Here is a 22,261-nt window from a genome sequence, read left to right on the forward strand (position 1 = left end):
ATGTGATCCTAGCTAACCTCAGGTTAATTCGTTTAGAAAGCTGAGCCAGCAGGGGGAGCTGACTTTTCATATACACAGGAAGCCTGAGACAATTAGTGTAGTAGTTAGCGAAGGATGCGCTTATCACTACAGATGCAAAGGCTGGGGCTGTTGCAATCTGGTGTGGGACCTGGGATGTCAGGTGTAGGGGAGAGGTAGAGAATTGGGGCTGGGTGGTAAAGATGCTGTTTGCTAGCCCAGGGCTTGTTCCAACTTTAGAGAACTATCCTAGGCAATACGTTGGATAAATTCCTTCCTCCTAAACTGCACCCACTGTCTGAGCCAAAGCAAACAAATCACGAAGAGCCAAGTCCTCCCCTCAGATACACACACGCGCAACTCCCAGTTTGAGGGTGCGTCTGAGAGGGGAGTTTGGCCCCCCAGTGCAGGTTCCTGTCCTTGGGGTTGGGAAGGATCTGAAATAACATGTCCCCTGTGTGTAAAACGATAATGCTCTGGCCGAACAGGGGTCCTCTGAAGTTTTATATACGCAGCATCAGTGCTTTTCCTACAGGAAACTTTTAGCCGAAACCAAGGCTATAAATAACAGCGCTTTGCAAAGCCACCTCTTCCTTTCATTGAGAACTGCTGCCTCTTTCATAAACACAGGGGTGGCACAAAGGAACAGGGAGAGAATGACCCTTGCGCAGGCACACCCAGTGACTAAGCACTGACTTACCATAGGATGTCTGCTGTTGTCAACACACTATAAAATCGCTGCTGTGCACCCCAGGCCAGCTGTGACCAAGCCCAATTTCAAAGTCTTTCACCCATACGTCACCCTTTTTTGGGTACGGAACAAAACCCTGAGTCTGGACATCTTTCCCAGCAGCTGAGTCAGAGAGGGCATCTGCCTTCACAGTGCTTCAGTATGATCCTTACAGGTCCCAATCCCTGGGTCCTCACATGGATTTTGCTGACTTCAGTTCACGTTTGGCTGAAAATATCCCTGGGGGATTTGGTTTATAATGAACAGTCATAGGTGGTGATGGTTTGCTTAAGGTAACGAACTTCTACTGCAGGGGTAACAACCTATGGCACGTGTGGCAAAGGCGGCATGCGAGCTGATTTCCAGTGGTACTCACACTGCCAGGGTCCTGGCCACCGGTCCAAGGGGCTCTGCATTTTAATTTAATTTTAAATGAAGCTTCTTAAACATTTTAAAAACCTTATTTACTTTACATACAACAATAGTTTAGTTATATATTGTAGACTTAGAAAGAGACCTTCTAAAAACGTTCAAATGTATTACTGGCATTAAATTAGAGTGAATAAATGAAGACTCGGCACAGCACTTCTGAAAGGTTGCTGACCCCTGTTCTACTGCATGGGCCATTTGGAAGCTGATTGTCACTATAAGAGTGTGTGTGCGTGCGTGCGTGCGTGAGCTTGCATGCATGCAGCTCCTAGCACAATGATCTTGGTTGGGAGCCACTCCGTGCTACTGCAACAAAAGCAAATTAATTTCTTTTCTTGCCCTTAGTTTTTTGGCAAGGTGATAGTAACGGTCATTCAAAAACCAGCTGGCATAGAATGTTACTACATGTGTTAGGGTGTGCAGGCCCCTCTTTGGGCCTGTAATTCCAATAATAATCACCATGTTCGGCTAAAATACTTTGCACTTCCATGGAGTCTTTTATCAGAGGCTCTTGGAGCGCTTAGCACTTGTTGGTGAAGTAAGCCTGTTTGGGTTAGGAGAGTGTCTGTTCTACAGATGGGGAAACTGAGGTACGGAAAGCAGATGTGTCTTGTTCAAGGTCCAATAACATGACACAAGTAGAAACCGGGATGGAACCCAAGTGTTCTGACTCTGTCCTCTGCTCTAAACAGTAGACCACAAAAGAGCTCATGCTTTGGTAGGAACCTGTTGTACACCTGGTGTGGGGTGGCAGAGGAGAGACTATTTAATGGAGAAGCAACTGGGTTCTCCTTCCTTAAGCCTGTTTATGGATTCTTAAAGTGTCAGGTCTCTTTATGACTGGGCATTTCCCATGGCACCAGCCATCTCATGCCACTTGGGCTCTGTGGCTTGGTCTACGCATAAAAGTTGTATTGACATAGCTACATTGGTGAGAGATGTGAAAACGCCACGGTCCTGATTGACATAGCTACCATCCTCAGGAAAGGGAGTTCCTACACAGACAGAAAAACTCCTTAGAACATAACAAGAGCAGCCACACTGCCTCAGACCAATGGTCCATTGAGCCCGGTATCCTGTATCCAACAGTGGCCAGAATCTGAGCTTCAGAAGGAGTGCACAGAACAGGGAAGTTGGAGTGATCCACTCCGTCTTCCACTCCTGGATTCTGGCAGTCAGAGGTTTGCATTGCCCTGAGTATGGTGTTGCATCTCTGACCATCTTGGCTAATAGCTATTGATGGATTTAACCTCTATGAATTTATTTATTTAGTTATTATTTTGAACCCAGTTGTACTTTCAGCCATTGCACCTTCCCATGACAATGAGTTCCACAGGTTAATTGTGTGTTGTGTGAAAAAAGTCCTTCCTCTGGTTTGTATTAATCCTGCTGCCTATGAATTTAATCGGGTGACTCCTGGTGTTTGTATTGTGGGAAACTGTGTTCTGTCAGTGTGGGCTGAGTCTACACTCGGGGGCTATGCCAGCATGGCTTTTCCAACATAGCTATGCCAGCACAAGCTCCTTAGTGTAGACGTTGCCTGAGCTGGCTTCAGAGTGTAGGTTCTTCCAGACACGACACTTATAACATAACCTAGCGTCACAGCCCAGATGTCTTCGTAGCAGAACTCGGTCATTGGCTGGCTTTGACCACCTCGAACAGGCTCACTGCAGGGAAATTCTGATCTCCCTTCCCCCACTTCTTCACATCACTGGTGCTAATTATAATTTTCCACCACGTAGGTGTCAATAAGAGACAAAGCTAAACCAAGCCTCTATGTGCCTCCTACGCTGCTATGATCTCTAGACCATGAGAAATTATTTCTAATTATTTCTAGACTAATCTTGGGGTGCAGGTAGAAAACATGAATTAATGATTCAGACAGGGATGGTGGTGGTGGAGATGGAAAGCTTTGAATTACCTTCCAGCTCCCCAAATCGAAAAGAAAATGAATACAGTATTCCTCATCCTCAGCAGAGGACTGCAAGAAAGTGAACGCGATTTGTTATGCTGTTGTTTTTTTCTGAATAATGAATTAATCAGGATGTTGAAATTGGAACCAGCTTAGCAAATAGGCATAAAATGATAACAGAGTGGCTCTTTTTTGGCAGCATCCAGCCAAGGATCTCAATACACTTTGTAAACATTAATTGATTCTCACAGCACCCCTGCGAATTCCTGGCTTATCCTAGTCATCCCCATTTTACAGATTGGGAAACTGAGGCAGGGAGCCTCCAAGTGCTCCAAGTCAGACAGCGAGTCCTGTGCAGCACAGGGAATAGTCGTTCCCTCGCATGCCTGGATGTCTTGTGACTACCAAAGACAGAATGGCTCCTGGAGCTTTCCCTGGAGCAAGGCAGTTCCTCACTGCCCTTACACAGGCAATGGCCAGTGGTCATGACTGAGCAGATAGTAACTAGTGAAGCTGCCCCTCTGCATGGCTGCACATAGCCCTGGCTGCAGGCTTACTGGTGCACTGTGTGGGAAGAACAGTTCCATTCCCTGTGTCCCCTAGGGCAGAGCTCTGCTGGGGGTTCATGCTCCCGCTGATTAGAGCTTTAGGGTGCAGGAGTGGGCTGTGGATGGCTGAGTGGATCCGGGCTACCTGAAATCTTAGTTTCACCCTGCTTGTGCTTACACTCGAGCATCACGGCCCTACGCACCCTGCTGTGTGCCGCCCAGGGCATGTGTGCAGGGCAGGAGCCAAGGCCTAGGGGTGAAATGATGTAATGTGGTTTTCTCTCACAGCTGAAATTCTATTTTGCAAGCAGAAGGGTGATTCAAATGTGTGTGCCCCCACCCCTCCTGGACCCCTCGCTTGGACTGGCCCAGCTGCCTGGAAGTGAAGGAGCGCTCATGTCTGAAATCCCTTCCCCTCTCCTTGCGTTCAGTCCATTTAGAGATGGTACTGGAAGCCATCTGTAACCATGCTGCATGCTGGCAGGAGCTGGTGTTGTCCCCTCAGGGATTATGCTATTCCAGTTGTTTGTGTCTCCCTTCCAGTTCCTTCTCTCTCCTTTCTTGCAGGGAATGGGGTACCTGCACGCGAAGGGGATCCTTCACAAAGACCTCAAGTCTAAAAACATTTTCTATGACAACGGGAAGGTGGTGATCACAGACTTCGGGCTCTTCAGAATATCGGGAGTTCTGCAAGCAGGCAGGTAGGCTGTAGCTGCAGCCGGTGGGGCCCTGGAAATGCTCCTGTGGGTGTTAGTCCTCTACACTGTCATTTGTCTCTAGCATCTTCCAACCCATCTTCTGTGCCAAAGAGTAACCTTCCTTTCTCTGCTAATACCATCCTTCTCTCGTGCCCCACCCCCAACTATCCCTTATGTGATAGGCCCAAGGAGGGGCCACGGACCCACACAGGAGTCGGCCGTTGGAGAAGTGGGTTTGGGGCACTGTAGACTTGCTTTGGCCTGGGGGAGCTGAGGGGCTGGCTCAGAGAATTACCCCCCTCTTCCTTGTGTCCCTTTCCCCCTTCAGGGGCACGGTTTGGTTTCTGGGAACCAGAGTTCAGGGTGTTGCCAGCTTACCAAGAATGGCCTTTTGAGTCAGTCCCTCCAGCCTGTTACCAAGGGAGTGGTGGAGGGAAGAGCAAGGCAAACCACTCCCTGGATGGAATGATGCAGTGGCAGCTTAAAACTCCCAGCGCTCCCAGTCATCCTACAGAGGGGATGATTTTGACCCAGAATTTTTCCTGGGGCAGAAGCCATTGTGACTCGCTGTCACCTGCTTTCTCTTTTGGTAGCGATGTACCAACGGGAGGAGAGGGCTTCTTCATCCTCGAGTCTAGGCTGAGCTAGCTGTTGCTGTTGCATTGAGATAGTTAGCAAAATCTTGCTTTCATGAGTGCTGTGTGATGGATTTGTAGTTAACCCCCAAAGCAGGTGGGCGCACACTCAAAATTCAAGTCTAGATACCAATTCAGATCGCAGCCCAGAGCTCATAGGTCTGTGGACTGAACATGGGCCCAGTTTTGAGCAAACAGTCCAGTTTATAGTTTCAGTTCAGAACTGTGTGAAATGGGATTCCCTGTGATTTTGGTGCTGTGTTGAAGGGCATTTCATAGGGACATCGTGTCACCTGTTGATGTGATGATAACACTTAGCATCTTTAAAGCCTGTTAATCAACCAATCCTCACAACTAGAACTGGGGGACATTCTTTGGACAGATAATTTAGTTGCTGGGAAATGCAGTTTTGGGTCAAATTTGCTGAATAATTTTGGCCGGACCTAGATTCAGAAGGGACTTCGGCTTGTCACCATTCACAAGACGGGAGGTGGTGGTGATGGTGTCCCCCCCACCCTTCCCCTTATAACTTGAGCCCAGTGACACTCACCTGGAAGAGGGACACCTGGGTTCAGGTCCCTGCTCTCCCAAGTGAGTGTCCCACACATTGAGCTGAAGGTTATTCGGGTACCAACACCACCTCCTCCTTTGCTTTCATGAAAAAGGTTAAAAATGCTAAAGGTTTTGTTCAACTCAAAACTAAATTTTTCCAAATTTTTGATTCAACAAAAATTCCTCAAAAATCTCATTTTCACCCCAAAAGAACCTTCATTTTAAAAAAAAAGCCAGTGAACCAAAAATCAATGATTTGCAGCGCCCTTGTTGAGGAAGTCGTATCCTCCCCATTTCACATGTGGGCTATTGAGGCAGAGAAGCTATGATATGTTGATCGCGATACAATGAGTCAGGGGCGGGAGCTGGGATTGGGGGGAACATCCTCATTCTCAATCCTCAGCTCAGTTCCACTAGCCTGCGGTTGGTATCATGCCTCACCCAGCCAAGAATCCATGTGCTGCAGTGATTTACCTGTTCTGTCCCACAGCTCCAGTTCCTATATGGAATCAAGTGATCAGACTCCTCCCTGGTGTTCCTTTCTTAGCCAGAGCCTTGGGAAATGTGGTGCTAATTCTGGAGCAGGAATATTTTTGCGTGCTGTCTGAGGCTGCACTGGGGACATTTCAGTCTGGATCAGCCACGTCACAGAACTGAGGCTGTGCATCTCTGGGTTTGGAATGATTTCAGACTGGCTCCAGGAAAAGGGTTTCGTCTCCTTGCTTTGGCAGTTGGATTCCTTTGCTGGTTTTAAGACTGGGAACCATGAGTTATAGTAGAATAACTGGAATTTTGGGCCAGAATGTTGGTGGGGGGGGGATCCCTCGGTGGCTTCAGTGTTACCTTCAGAAGAGGACACCTCATGGACAGGTGTTCATCTATTATAGCTCGCAGAGGTTCTCTGCACTCTCCCCCTTAGTATTGTGTTCTCCAGAGAAGTGGCTTCGGCTATTTTATTTGTGCACCTGATGTGCAGCTGCTGCAGTCTGTCCCTGCAGATGATCTCTTCTCTGATGAGAAGCACCAGTCTAAACAGGACTGCAGTGCTGCTGCAGCAGCTGGTTCCCTTCGCCTGGGCCAGAAGAGCATAGAACAAAGTCACTTCCAAATTCTTCTCCCCTGATCTCTTGGTCCTCTATTGAGATCAGCTCTAGGCCAGTCTATGTTGCCATCAGTTAAGATAAGAACAGCTGAAGGCAAACTCCACTTCAGGTGCCTCCTAATTTAGATTTAATTTGTTGTATTTTTAAAAAATTCTTCCTATATTCAAAAAAACTCCAGAGAAACCCCCTCAGTATTGTAGAGATTTGTTGCAGTTAATTATTGCTTTATTGCAAAGCCACCTGTGAGATAAATGACAGGTTTTTAAGTAGTTTTTAATTATAGTGTGTCAAAGTCAGAGGATTGAAGAAAGAGATAATGGGCCACCTATTTCTATCCCCCACCCCTCTTGCCAGTGTATCCAGTGTCCAGATAAGTGGTTAACTGTGCGATGAACTTTTTTCTTACCCCCTGCTTAATTAGATCATTGCCAGTTTTTAGCCTAGACATTTCCCAAAGCTTTAAAAGTCCTAGGAGTACCGCTGTTTTAGCACTTTCCACATGGTATCTGCAAATGTGATACACTGGCCAGTGGTGTTTCATGTCCCCCTTCAGTGGCTGCACCACTAGAAGGTAACAACTTACTACAGCTACCTGCTAATGAGCTTGCTCATTAGGCTGAAGTGGTGGTTATCTATGTCCTCAGACCAAGGATTCCGAGTTCAAATCCTACTGTGATTACAAGGGGTGGTTACAGAATTGATCCTCCACACATTGGCTTGTTCTGATTGATGTTTTGTCTTATTCTTTTTAGATAGTTCCTGACCCCAATGCAGTCCATCCCTTAGACCTTCACACTAGGTGTTCTTCCATCTCTTGCCTGGGAGGCTGATGCCTTGGAACACTGGGTATGTTAAAATAGTGCCCAGAGTTAGGGTGACAACCAGTGGGTACACTTCCTCCTGGGATCTGGAGGTACCGCACACAAACACAAACTGAGGATGTAAAAAGCAACAGAGAATCCTGTGACACCTTTAAGACTAAGTGAGGTTGTTTGACCTTGTTGGCGGTGACCGGACAACAGGTGAAGACATTAATATTGCACTGATAGATGAATCCAGGACCATATACACAGTGTCTTTCTTCCCAAATGACAGGTTTCAGAGTAGCAGCCATGTTAGTCTGTATCTGCAAAAAAACCAGGAGTACTTGTGTACTCCTGTTCTTTCTTCCCAAAGCACTTCATAAGTTGTACCCATCTGTCAAGGCAGGGATGCAGCTAAGCAATAAGAAGGGATGGAGGGATATTTCAGCCAGGACAACAGAACAAACCCACTTTTCCGCATTGTGGGATTTTTAATGCCCATGCAGAGCAGAGACAAAGCCTTCACTTCTAATGGCATCGGCTGAAAGACCTACACACAATATATTCAGTGCATCATCCTGAGAGAAGGAAAGGCTGAGTCAGCTCTCCCAAGATCCCAAGCATCCTGTTTTCATTAGGGCTGTGTGATTTCATACCAGAAGACTGGACAACGAAGCTTCCAAGGATGGTCAGATCTTCAGAGCAGATCCTATGGAGATGAAATACTTCTTCATTCCTCTGAGGCCCTCCCACAGAACAAGGGACTAATATCCATAGTGGTTTGAATTCCATGCCCTTTCTGAAGGCGCAGGTTGACAAACCTCTCTGCCTTCCAGGACTTACCTGGACATTTGCCCTCAAGATGTGGCCACTTGTATGTGCCCTGAGGTGGTACTAGAATGCCTAACCTGCTCCTTGGGGCAAACGGGCTTGATCTCACAACCATGTCAATACTGTGCCCTGTGACTCAACGTGGGCGTATCTCGTGTCTGCAACGTGGCTTTGCAAACATCTGTGCCAGCGCAGCCCACCCCTACTCCCTGCGTGAGTCAGGCATGCCAGAGGGCTTCGGCACCTGGCGCTTGCTGCTGTTTGAATGCCCTGTTGTGTTTGCCTTTAGCGGGCTCTGCTAATGCACCTATCAAAGCGCATCTTCTTCTTTATTTGTTGTTGTTGTTTTTCTTCCACCGAGTAAATTGCAGGTTTCATTTGCAGAGGGTGGTGTTTTGACAGAGCCGAAAGGAGCAGGGAATGCTAATGAGTTGTGGTAGTAGAGGGTCCTTCCAGTTGGTGTTCAGTGACTGCATGAAAAGAGCCTTGCCTGACTTCTCTGTTCCTCACCCCACAGTTGTTGTTTGCGTTGTGGTTGCACCGAAGGGCTCCAGGAAAGGATTGGGGGCCTGAGCAAACACTTGTTTAAAAGACAGTCTCTGTCCCAATGAGTTTACAGTCTAGATTATTACAAGTGCACAGCAGGTGGACAATCAAACAGGACTGGAAATGGAGGATAAGCTCAGCTCTGTGGGGAGTGACAGTCATTTCCTATAAATTTATACAGTGCCTGGCACAGCTGGGCCCCAACTTGGTAGGTCTTCACACGCTGCCACAATATAAGTGTTTAAATAAGAATAGCAGAGAGACAATGAGCTTTGTGCTACATAGCTGCATAAGATGGCTAGGTCCCTGCCCCAAAGAGCTTTCAATATAGTTCAGGCACCAGGTCTCTCCTCGCGTGCACCACTAACATGCAGCTCATAGGTTGGTTCTGAATTAATTCTCTATTCTCAAAGGTATGAAAAACATCCAATTACATAGATCTACAGTTATCAGACTCTGCAGTTTTCTAAACTGGAAAGGGGTGTAATGACCTGATTTCACTTTGCATCATGGCCTCAGCTGGATTCATCCTACATGTGTTAAGCAGACTTTTCTGCCTTCCTGAGAGAATTTTTCCACTCACTGCAGTGTCCCTCAACTTTAACAACAACAATACAGGCCCTGCTTTGCGGGTGGCCTTGGAGGTTTGCTGTGGTCCTAATGCAGTTGCTTGATCTGGGAAAGGAGCAGAGACCAGATGCTACCAGTGAATTTTTTTTTAAATTGCAATTTTGTTAGGGATTCTGTTGGCAGGTCAGTATGCTCTGCCCACCAGTTCTGGGGTGTTTTCTAACATTCCATTCCTTTCCCAACACGTTCGAGAAAACTCTCTAGGAATTCTCAAGAGGAAGCAGGTTTGCACCTCTAACGTTGCAGTGTGACGGGGCATTCACCTCCTGGGCACTTCCTCTTGGCTGGCTGTGGTGCTGCAAACTCCCCCCGGCCCCTCTCCCACTTCTGGTGCCCTTTGTAGGTTGTTGACCTTGCTTGGTAGGTCTTTAGTGGCTCAGCCCTCCAGCCAAAGTCACACAGTCAAATTGTGTATTCAGGTCCAAAATAACACAAAACAAAAGTTTTCCAATCCCACTACTCCTGGTCCCAACTCAGGGACCCTTTAAACAGCAGCTGCATACTACTGCCTCCAGTTCATTGCTGCTGTTCCCTGGGCTTTTTCCCACTTAGCTCCTTTCTCTTCACCCTTCTCTCAGGGCTGAAGTTCTCAGATCCTCTTCCTCCTCGCTGAATGCCAGTGCCACCAGAATCCATCTTCTGGTTCTCGCTTGAGCTCCTGTGGCCAGCAAGGGGCATCGAGCCTGGCTCCTCTGGCCCCAGCCAGGAACTAACCTACTCAGGCCGTGCAGCTCCTTTTATCTGAACCTGCTGGGCTTGGATTGGCTGCTTCCACGCAGCCTCTCTAGGCAGCCTGGAAGACCCACCTTCACTGCTCCTTTCCTGGGGTAGAGTGTGATAAGTCTGTGGGGCCTCCAGCAGAGCACCTCGAAGAACCAGGTACTGCCTGTCACATGCAGGCATCAGTATTTGCTGTATAATTTCCCTTTTACAGAGTCATAATGAACCAAATGAAGCCCCTCATCTTACAAAGGGTCCCACCAAGGAAGAAGGGTCTGTCCCTGCAGAGACCATTGCAGGCTGGGCACCCAAGTCTGCTGACACAATAAATTGACTTTTCAATGGATTCCATCACACGCTGGTGTATACAGGAGTGAGGTAGCTGATGACCTGGCCAAAATTGGAAGATTGGAAACTCAGGTTGGAATGACAGGGGTTAAGTATACTAACGCCCTCTCAAGGGAAATATTAGCTGAAATTAATGGTCAAAAGATGAAAGATCCTCTGATTGATACCAAAACATCTAGGAAAATAATATCTGGTTATGAGTTTGCAGATGGGTCACATTGCTGGAATGAAAATCAATAGAGATGAGACCAAACTATATCCACTTTGCAAGATATGTCAGGAGCAGGCTCTAATGCCTGCTCAGGCTTTTGAATTCAACATTGTAAGGAAAGTGACGTGTTTTGGATTGAACACCTTGAATTGATCCCTCACAAAGGAGCCTGGACAAGTTGCCGAATTCATTCTCAAACTTCCCGGCCTGATCTGATGATTGCGGGACAGGACAATAACAATAACAACACCTGATTCACCGGCACAGACCATGCACAAAGTGCATGTGAAAATCACTGAGGTTTTGCCTTCACTAAGAAAAAAAAGATGTGTTCTTTCTCACCTCATGGTAACTGACGCAAGGTAAAATCCTAGTGAAGACAAGGCAATTTGTAGTTTTCATATGTGTTACAGCAGGATGAAGTAAGGACTATGGGGGAGCTTAGGGTTTACCTAGATGTGCTAAAATGTGTGAAAACAACACACTGCCTGGTCTTCACAAGGATTTTACCCCATTAGCTACCACCTGTTATCTACCTTGAGGAAAGAACGCACCTTTGTTCAGTGAAACTCACCCTGAGTTGGCAGGAGCACAGGCATGATGCATTTCCAATCTAGATGTATGCAGAAGCGCATATGCCTGTCTGATGAATAGGCTTAATGTGATCATTCAAATCGGCACTGGAGAGACTTACTTAAAGACTTCGCTCAAGAGAGGGTTTTATTTGTTTTATTTTTCTTTAAACACTTGGTTGCACTGAGTGGAATTCTTCTGAGAGTAGGAGTGAGGGGAGTGGATTTTGCAAAATTTGGCAAGCTCGTCTCCTCTTTTAATGTAAAATTAATAAACCCTTGTGTTTAAATCACTAGATTTTGCAAGGCTTTAAGTCAATAACACATGTTCATTTGAGTCTAAGGGGACAGCTTATTTACAAAGCCAGGAACAACTTATGTCAGGAAGCCCAAAACCGCATCAAATTTGCCCAGTTTCGGCTCTCGATACAATCTCCGAGCCCAGCCAAGTTCAGTGGAAGGCTCGTAAACCGTGAAACCCCAGACTCAAACGCACCTGGATATCAGGGAAGTTTGGAGATGGATCTGTACCAGAACTTCCCAGCTGAATCCCAGCCTCGTGATGGGCCAACGTGAAATCCTGGCACCCCAGAGTATCGCTGAACTGGATGGCTTGAGCCCATTGGTACTTTCAGGCAGACCTCTGCTGATTCGTGGTTTTGTGTCAAAACTATGGGAATCTCCTGGATTCAGCTGAGCTTTGTTTGGAGTTTTTGGACTGCCGAGCAGAGGTGGGGACCACATGGGTTACAACCAAAGGAATGGCTCAAAGGAATGGCTGAAACCTGGGAGCTGCTGCAATCTGAGCTGCAGAACCCATTTCAGAAACCACTCCACTGTATTTGCGAGGCTTTGCTTTTCAGAGCCCTGTGTGCGCACGCTATTACTTGTGCTTGTCTCTCTCCCCCTCACCCCCCATTAGAGAAGTGCTGTGAGCACAGACTTCAGTAGCGGGGGGAATCTTTGTGCCTTTTAATTGACCTTGGTGCTTCGTAGCAAATCGTAATTGAGAGCTGCACATGAGGGCCAGCAAAGAATCTGAAAGCCCGCTGGTGGGAGTTGAAAGCTTCCCTTCTGTTCCAGAGCGCTCTCACCTCTGACTCCTGGAGCATGGAGGCCTCTGAGCATAGCTGGTGCTACTGGTTGCCAAGGCGCACTCCCCACAGCCAAGATGAAGAGAAACTGTCAGGTTTCTGGAGTGATGGCAGAGACTTACTACGCCTTGTGAGCTGCTTGTGCTGTTGTGAACTCTTCGTTACGTCCCTTCACGCAGTGCGTCCGGAGGGTTGTGTTTCTAATTGACCTACCTCTTGGTTGTTTTTCTCACTACCTGCCTCGGAGCCTTTTGGGGGAAAACAGGGTGGAGAGTTTGCATCTGATTTTTGATCTTGCTCATGGCAATGTGAACTTGTTGATTCCAGCGACTTTTCTTCCGTTGTCCATTGGTGTGACTGAGATCCAAATCAGACTGCGTGCTATCAACACGCACGTGCTGCCTCGGAACAATGGTACATTTTTGTGGCGAAGAGGAATTTTTAAAAACAAATGACTGGATTTGATCATGTCTCACAAATGGAGGCAGGCAGGGAACGACTGGGAAGAAATAGGAAAGGGAAAAAGCAAACCTCCCCAGGGGTGTATGTGCGTGTGTGTTTGTATGCATGCTGTGTATACACAGCCACACAAAACTGTGTTACGTTCTTATGTAGGAAGAGGGAACGTTTGCTTTGGGAGTTTGTCGTTCTTGAGCCTCCCTCATGGCCTGGCCAGTAGAGGAAGAGGACATGGCTGGGTGGAAAAAGACAAAGTAGAGTTGAGCCCAAACTGAAAAGTTTCTATCAGGATCTGAATTGTCCCCAAGTTTGGTGAGAGAGTGTTTGGTTTGGGCCCTTTGCAGAGACAAGCCTGGACTGTGACGTTCAGAGAGAAGAGTGCCCAGAGCCTGCCTCTTCTCCCTTGATGACTATAACCTAGGGATGAAGTGGGGGCAGGGAAAGGAGGAAATTTCCTTAAAACCAACCGGCCAATCATCTCGGAGGCCGACCGCATTCACAGCAAAAACTTGCCCTCATGTAACAAGCTTTCCCGTTTCTCTTGGTTGTGCCAAACATTCTCTGCTGTTAGGCAGCACACTCCAGACTTGGGAACTCTTCCCTGATGTGAGGTTTTTCTGCAGTTGCCTTCAGAGCAGGCTAGTATATGGGGAAGGCCCTTCATTTTCACTTGGATTTAGTGTAAAGATTTCTGGGGATCTATCTCTATTTATTACAAAATTTAAAAATGGGTGAAAATCAATAAAAAATGAAACCAAAGGGCCTTGGGTGCCTGGTATTCATGGGGGGCAGTGGGCGGGAGGGGAGGGATGTCTAGGGGGGCAGTGGGTGAGGGGTGCCTGGTACCTGGGGGGGGCAGTGGGCGGAGAGGTGAGGGGTATTCAGGGGTGCAGTGAGTGAGGGTTGCCCAGTACTCATGGGAGGCAGTGGGTAGAGAGGTGAGGGGGTGTTTAAGGGGGCAGTGGGGTGAGGAGTGCAGTGGGTGAGGGTTGCCTGGTACTCATGGGTTGGGATGCGAGGGGTGCCTGGTACTTACGGGGTTCTTGGTGGGGGAAGGGCTGCCCAGTATTTCTGGGGTTCAGCAGGTGGGAGGCACCCAGTGGGGAAGCGGGGCCGAGTAGTCCCGGGGTGCAGCGGTTGCTGTACTCATTGATTATGGTCTCAATGTAGCATCTGAGGAAGTCGCCTGCTCCCTGCGGGCCTGTTGCTGCAGAGGTTGGCCAGGCTCGGCTGCTGGGCTCTGGCCTCCACTCATCTTGCTCCCTGACTGTGAAGCAGTCACCACAGACTAGCAGTTCCTCTCCCCTGCACAGGTGTGCTGAGCCGTCTGATGGAAACTCTGTCAGGGGGACCCCCCCCGGCATCTGGCCCCGGCTCCCCACTCTGGATGGAGAGGTGGCAGTTCACGAGCCGCCAGATCTCCTTCCAGAACAGGGAGCTGGGTCCAGGGAGTCGACACTTCCAAAATTAGGGTGAACATTGGTAAAACATGAATAATGGCTTTTTTTATAACCCAAGAATTTTTTTTTTGAAAAAATCTGTGAAAATCAAAACCGAAGGGCCTTGTGTCTGGGCTGCTGACTGGCTGTGCCCTGTGTCATGCTGAGGGGCAGAATACGTCCCCTAATGAACACAGCTTGGCTGAGGAGACAGCTTTGTTGAGCAGCCCCAATGTGGCTTGGGAAGCAGATTCAAGTGGAGAGCAGTGCCCGTGGACTGGGGAATGTTCCCATGTGACTGATACCTCCTAGGCTCCAGCCTGGCAGGTGGAAGGAGGAGGAAGCCTACCTGGCATGCTGGTATCATCCATTTGCTAAAGGATCGTAATATATGTGTATTGATTAACCGGGACCTTGAGGAGATAAAGGGAGTGACTGGTAGATGAGGTGGGGAGCAAGATTAAAAATGAAGCGAAATTCCTGAGCTACGTGCTGGCAAGAGCTCAGGATTAATAGTCATGTCACCAGAGAGATTGACAAATACATTTACTGGGGCAGCTAGTTTTAATGAAGCAGGATGTGACAAGTGGAATTAGAGTGAGGATGGACTACTGTTTGGGGAGCAATTACAAATGACCCTGGCTGAGTGCTTGCAGGGGAGGATGTGTGTGATTTGTGTGTAGCGTTGGGACACAGGGGTGGAAATCTAGCACATGCAGCTTGACTGAGGGGCGGGCAGAGATGTAAGAGTTAGGAGCTGGCCGGGGGTAATGCAGAAATGTAGAAGGCAGATGTGTGGGTGAGTTAGGAGGCACTTGGAGTTGATTCTGTGGGGTGTCCCTTTATAAAACACCGAGCAAGACAGATTCCCTTACCCAATGGTCCTACAGTCAACAGTAATCCAGGCAATGGTAATTCAGCTTGGGGTAGGAACCACAGAGGTCATCACCTTGGATGGAAATCAGTGTAAGGAGCAGGACACTTCTGCTTTCATTGTTAATCCTAGGAGTCAAATGACGCTTTACACAGGATGGTGTGCATGAGGCAGATGGAGATGGGCCATAGGCGGGATTTGATTATTGTTTAGGAGGCTTCTTTGAAAATGTTTCCTTTAGCATCCTGCTAGAAAGGAAGGAGGAAAATCACTATTTACTGGTGAAAATGTCAGTCCAGCTTTACTATTCCTGCTTTTTATTTTCTGCTCTGAGATGAAATCTAGCTTTATGCCAAGCTGGATACTCCTCCCACAACCCTGGCGCTCCAGCTGGAGCATCTGAAGTCCTTTCATCTGACCGACCAGCCGACACTACAGCATCCTAGCTCCTAAAAGAAAGCACTGAGGCTGCCTCCAGTTCCCCTTCTGCAATTAGAAGGGGGTCTTGGAGCAGTAACATAAATCTCGCCTTTGTCCCAAGATTCTGAGTCTCACCTATTCAAAGTTCTGCCTGATGCTCCCAGCACCGGCCGGCAAAGTGACAAAGGAGCTGAGTTCATGACACCCCCCCCCGGCCATGTCACTTTACACAACCCAGGTGACTCAACATGCTATTGCTGAGTTCCCAGGCCACACACCTGACTTCCTTGAGACAGTTACAAAGCAGGCAATCGGTACTTTGTGCAGGTCCTGCTGCTTGCTAACGCTGACCTGAGTTCACTTCATTAAGTAACAGTTGTTTAATTGCTGTCAGTGATGGCTTCCCTAGGGATTATTGCTCAGTGTAATATGGCATCTGTTTTTCATAAACAGGACTCCAGGGAAGGAAAAGGTTGAGCTCTGGGTCCTAGGCTGTGCCCTTGCTGGGACGTGAGTGATGAATGTTAATGTTCTAAGTGCTAGGCAAGGTCAGTGGCCGCTTCTGGTGCCGGCACAGATTACGAAGTGTCCTTTCAGGCCAGCCAGTGACATAAAGGTTATTGCTGGAGAGGAGACACTGGAGACCCAGTGAATCTCAGTGGTCATGAATTAGGCCTTGCGTGAACCGATGTGGTTCAGTGGGTGAGACACCAGCCAGGTGTTTAAGAAACCTGTGTTCTGTTCCGAGCACTGCCTCGCTGGGTGACCTTGGGTAAGTTACTTTACTGTTATTACCTTTACTTATTATTTGTGTTGCACCAGTGTCATCTTCGGCAGCACCGGCCACAACGGACGCTAATGAGGCTGGTCTTTCACCCTGGTGGAAAGGAGATGATAATGTTCCCCCACCTATTTATACAGCGCTCTGAGAGCTGCCGACAAGCAGCACTGTCCAAGCACAAAGCATCATCATTATTATTGGTTGATTGATACATTGATTGATTTTATTATTTCTCCAAGATGCTGAATGGGCAAAGCTCAAGTCATCGGGTCAGTGAAAAGCAGCTGAAGGGTTGTGCACCACAGTGCGAAGTTAAAAAATCTATTCATGAATAATGTTTGTGAAAACAAGGGGCAAAGTGGCCTCTAATTAAATTTGGCATTGCATTACCAGATGAGTATGTGCATATCTATGGACCCTCACCCGCATATATATGTCCGCAAAGCTATTGGTAATAAAAATATAGGGTGAGATTTTCAAAGCCAGCTCAGAGATTTAGCCATGCAACTCCCATTCAATGAATGGCCGCTGTCTGTCTAGCTCCCCTGCTCAATGATGAACATGTTAGCCCTCTATTACTAACAGCACTGGAATAGCTCTCCTCAAACACTCCTCCTCCCAACTTACAGATAAAATGTGACTTTTTCCTTTGAGTTGCTAGTTCACTCGCCCATCTGGATCTTTCTGCTCTATTTAGATTTCCTGATGATTTTCCCTTTTGTAATATGGTGTATTGTCGCTCTGTAGCAGATGCATGTAAAGGTCTTTTCTGCGATTCGGTTGCATTTCTTATATTGTTCTGTACAAAATGGTTTGAGTCAATGAGGAAGCCACTTGCTAGGATTGCTTTTATGTGTGTGTCTGACGTATTTCTTGTATAGACTCATAGACTTAAAGGCCAAAAGGGACCATCATGATCATCTAGTCTGACCTCCTGCACATTGCAGGCTACAGAACCTCACCCACCCACTCCTGTAAAAGGTTTATATTATGTATATATAGGGCATTGCTGTAACGACGGCCTGAAATTCCAGTGTGTCTTTTCTTTCACACAGGCTGTCATTTGCTGGGCAAATTCTTCTCTGTTATAGCAGTATAAATTTGGAGGCCCTTTGCTGAAGTCAGCGGAGTGACTCCAGAATTACACCCGCATACCAGAGCAGAATTTAGCCTTTTGTCTGTTTATCCCTAGCCACTTTGTTCTGTTTTAGGACCTGATCCTACCTGGATTGACTTCAGCGGCACTGTTTCCAAATACAGTTTATTATTGGATAAAGTTTTTTTATCTTTTGCTGGTGTGGATTTCGGAGACAGTTGCTAATGTAAAGAACAGTGAGACAGTAGGGCAGGCACTATGCATGGTTTCTTCACACGATGCTCCTGACTAATTTCAATCCCAACTGAGCTACATCTCTCCATTTCTACCACCCCGTGTGAGTCCTGATCTTCCATGAACAGAGTCTGCCTGTGCCCCGTTGTATAGTTGTTTTGTGAGATGGCCAAACATGCACTAGGGACAAAAGTGAGGTCACTCATTTTGTTTCTATTTGTGATTTATTTAGAGGAGTTAGAACACAGGTCCTACCCTAGAATAATCACTTTATTGACCCAGTGGGGTAAACCCAGTTTGCCTCTGGACTAAATAGATGCAGTGAGGACGTGCAGCCTTAGCCAGTTACTATCCCAGTTCATCACCTCATGGTCAAGGGACCTCATAGGAGGTATGGTTGAAATGGCAGCTCAGTGATGCTCTCTCTATTGCCTTCCTGTCTCCTCAGGAGGGAGAATAAGCTGCGGATCCAGAATGGCTGGCTGTGCCACCTGGCCCCGGAAATCATCCGCCAGCTCTCGCCTGACACGGAAGAGGACAAGCTGCCCTTCTCCAAGCCCTCAGACGTTTTTGCACTTGGGTAAGTCTTGTTGTGGGCCCAAGCTAATATTTGGCTTTGTGGGGAGGAGTTTGTGGTTGGGGATGAGCCCCTGGGCTAGCACAGTGTTGCTGCATTCTGGTGCTGCTGCAAAGCAGGCAGGAATGACGGGAGGGAAATGAAATGGAACTGCAGGAATCCATTTTATTGCAGCAGGAGTTAAGTAACTCTCCTGGTCTCCCAGGCAGATTTTAGGTTTGTGAAAAAGTCCAAACAGAGCGACAAAGAGTCCTGTGGCACCTTATAGACTAACAGACATATTGGAGCATAAGCTTTCATGGGTGAATACTCACTTCGTCAGATGCATGTAGGAGGGGGGAGTAAGTGGTGTGTGTGGATTCCTTGCTGGGGCGAGGGGTACTTTCTTGCCTATAGAAAGGCTGTAGAATGCAACAAAGCCTGCAGTATTCTTTGAGCTGTAGAGCCAAGGTCCTGCCAGCCCAGTACATATGTGTTGGGGTTTGTGGAAAGGCCAGGGAAGTGGCTGAACCAGGCCAATCCAGGATGGCTGGTTCCATCCATTAACTGTATGGATGCGTTGGCCATCATATCCACATTGAAGAAGGCACAGAGGAGATAAAGGAAGTGACTGCTGCAGCCTACAGGTCATATAGCATCTGCCAGCTGGCTGCCCCACACCCTGGGGTCTTGGCCAGAATGAAGGACTCTTTCCCTCTTCTTCCTGCCAATGCTTAAACTAGTTTGAAAAAAGTGGCGGCTGTCATAACCCGGGAGCAGCAAATTTATTAAGAGAGTGGTTAAAGCACCCCCATCAGCAACCCAGCTCGATTTTTTAAAATATTTAAATATTTGTTTGCCGAATCTGTGACCCCTTGCAGCCTTTCCTCATTTTAAGTGCCATTCCCTGCGTTGCGTGGGGGATGAGATTGTCTCCATGCTAAACACTGCCATAGGGAGTGCTGGAGCAATCTCACTGACCAAACTAAACTAGGGATGGGCCTCAACTTAACCTTTTCTTCTAAATGATGGGGTGTTGCATCGTCCAGAGCCAAATTCCAGAGCTGACCCTTGTCTCCAGCGGACTGAATCTAAACCATATTCCAGATGCCATCCCCCAGCTTGGGGAAAGATCCCATTTGACTTCAGGACTTCCACTTTGTTACTGGGCCCAACTCTGGAAACTAGATCCACCTTCAGCTCTCGGGATTTTGGTTCAGACCCATCTCTCTCCTATAAATACTACATAACATGAACATAAGTGAAACATTTTAGAGAGCCCAGCTGTTAGCGTGTGACGCGGTGGGTAGGAGAACCTAGAAGAGTTCTATACTCTGAATTCTCTACGAACATTGATCTCCATGCTAGATAATCTAGAACTTTTTAAACATTAGAATTTTGCTCTAAAACGACAGACAGTAGGGGGAGGGGATGCTAAATGACAGGCAGTAGAATAAACGGTGAATTTTTCTTCCAGTTAGAGCATCTAGTACACCAGTTAATCATTCACACTATTTATCTAATAGAAAATATCCTTTGTGAAAGTGGCTCAACCATTTCCCAGATCAAAATCTTCCTTGAGGCAGACATACGACTATAGGTTTTATCTGGTGGATTAATTTTCCTTTGTGCCATATTGATGGACATCTTAAAGACTTCAGTATACAGTGATTGGTTTATGTGAAGCTGTTATCTGATGAGATATTTCCATTTAAAAATGCAGTAATTAAACCAGTACATTTCTGGTGTAACTTCAGCATTTAAAAAAAAAAAAGAAGCAATTAAGGGATCTTATCAAACTAAGCAAAAGCCATTTGCTTAAGGCTTAAAGTTATTAGCTGAGAGCTCTATGATTTTTAAAGTAGCTGTCGATTTCTTTTAAAAGTTTTCAGTGTTTTTGTTCTTCCTGGTTTATAATATCCTCTCAGCTGCTGGGAATTGTTCGGCCAGATCCTCAGCTGCTGTAAATTGATTTTAGTGGAGATTTGCCAGTTTACACCAGCTGAGGATCTGGCTCACAGATTCTTGTCTGAACAGAATTGGGGACGGAAATCATGCCCTCTCTCTGGGACTAAAAGTGGCAGCAAAAGGAAATAATCATAGGACTTGGTAAGACTGCATTGCCTTTCTGCTCCCTTTTGGTCTCTTTCCCCAGCACACTGTAGGACAGCACTAGTTCTTCTCCTTTTGGTAAACATCAGTGAGCAGATCGTCAGCCCGGGTCATTGATTTCAGTGGCGCTATGACAACTGGCCCCACTGTGACTTTGCCCCCAGATTTGGCTGGCATTCCGGTTCTTCTGGAGTTATGGGTGACCTGAGGAGATCCGGCTCCTGGGGCACTGAGAATTACCAGGGTACAGGGAAAGCCTGCATGGCTCCTTTCTGCTAAGCCTTAGGGAGCAGGGTAGTGTAGGCACTGCTCTGCTACTTCAATGCCTCTGGTTCATTCCTCGAAGCAGGGATGGTCTTGCTGGTTGGCTAACCTTATGGGGGCTGCTTTTTGGCCCAATGTGTCTGCAGTGGGATCTAGGCTCTAGTCCCTAGGAAAAGATTCTGGTGTAGAAAAAGTTTTATGGAGAAACACCGAATGTCCAGGTGATTAAGACCTTGCTTCACAGAGGTTCTACGTTAAGGAGGAGGAAAAAATAAGGAATGGAATCAATCAATTTAGCAATGTTAAGTGTCAAAAAGCTAAGAGATGCCTTCAGCTCTACCGCTGTAATTAATGTCATACATCTGGTCTGATAGTTACGGAATAACCCTACACGGGTCTGGGCAAGGGAAAATCATGCTTAGAAAAACAGATTAATTAAAGCTGGTTGCAGCCATCAAAATAACGGAGGCAACTGTAGGATGTGGTCTAAAATTGAAAAGTAAACTCTGGAAAATAAGTTTTCAGAGTGGGCCCTCTGAAAATTCTCTCTGGAATCCTCATCCTCTTTGCATTCAGGAGATGGACAGCTGCTGTCTTTGGATCTAAAAACTGCTTTGCATTGAATCGCTGACCATCAGTAACGACTCTCAGCTTAGCTGGAAGGAGTACAGCTGCCTGTAAGATGGTGATGTTAGACTCAGCATTTCAAGACACTCTTATCCCCCTATCTAAACTGCATTGCCTGAGCCTAGGAAAGGGAACATATGAATATATTTATACCTACAAAGCTTTTGATTTTCCCTTCATGTCAGACAATACACATTTATCAAGCAGATTAACGCAAGAAATAGTTCAGGTATGAGAACACATTAGAAATACTGCAGACCCCACAGTAATGTTTCAGGTTCACATTCTGTTGGGAGTATAAGCAACTTAGGCACACTAATTTCTTGAGGCGGGGGTTTCACATGTTGGGTGCCCAATTTGATACGACCACGGCTCATTTTTTCAGCAGCATGGAACACCAGTAGATCCTGTTGACTTTGGTAAGGGCTGCAGGTGCTCAACACCTCTGAAAACCAGGATCTAGCATGTCAGATTTGGCACCTGAAAACAAGCATCCAAAATTAATGAACGCTTCCCAAGACTGAGGCCTTAGCTACCATTGCACGTAACATACCGCAGTGACAGGCCACTTACAAATACCATTGGCAGACAGCACCTCTTCCTCTTCTTGTGCTGTATCCAGTCCAGTGGGCCAAATTGTCTCGAAATTATTGGATACTGCCAGCTGGACCTGCCCCTCCTGAGCCAGGCACAGTTCTGGAGCAAGAAATATTTTATAAAATGTCTACCCTGCCTTTTGCTTGTCACTCAAGGCAACTTTAGAACGGTTTGTATTTATATTATTCACAGCCCATGGATCCTTTCAACTATAAACCATCAAGAGTTCCAAACCTGGGGCCTGATCTTGCCTCCCCCCTGCTCCAATGATGGTCACTGATGAGAATGGCACTTCTAGGCTACCACCACTGTCTTCAAAGAGGAAGCCACTTACTCCCCTAACGTAACTAGTCCAGTATGCGAGGAAAGGACCGAGACATGGTGGATGTACTTGGGGCCAAAGGCTCTGAGCTCCCTGGTTT

General features: G+C 47.0%; 1 protein-coding gene across 1 annotated transcript in view; it reads left to right on the plus strand.

Moving 5' to 3' along the window:
* KSR2 (kinase suppressor of ras 2) overlaps nucleotides 1–22,261 on the plus strand; it is a 288,342-nt gene that overhangs the window by 262,105 nt on the left and 3,976 nt on the right. The window contains 2 exon segments of the mRNA XM_030583327.1: nucleotides 4,205–4,338; nucleotides 18,132–18,263. Of these exon segments, the coding sequence (XP_030439187.1) occupies nucleotides 4,205–4,338; nucleotides 18,132–18,263 (266 nt within the window).

The sequence above is a fragment of the Gopherus evgoodei genome, chromosome 13 (genome assembly GCF_007399415.2).
Source record: "Gopherus evgoodei ecotype Sinaloan lineage chromosome 13, rGopEvg1_v1.p, whole genome shotgun sequence".
Classification (NCBI taxonomy): Eukaryota; Metazoa; Chordata; order Testudines; family Testudinidae; genus Gopherus; species Gopherus evgoodei.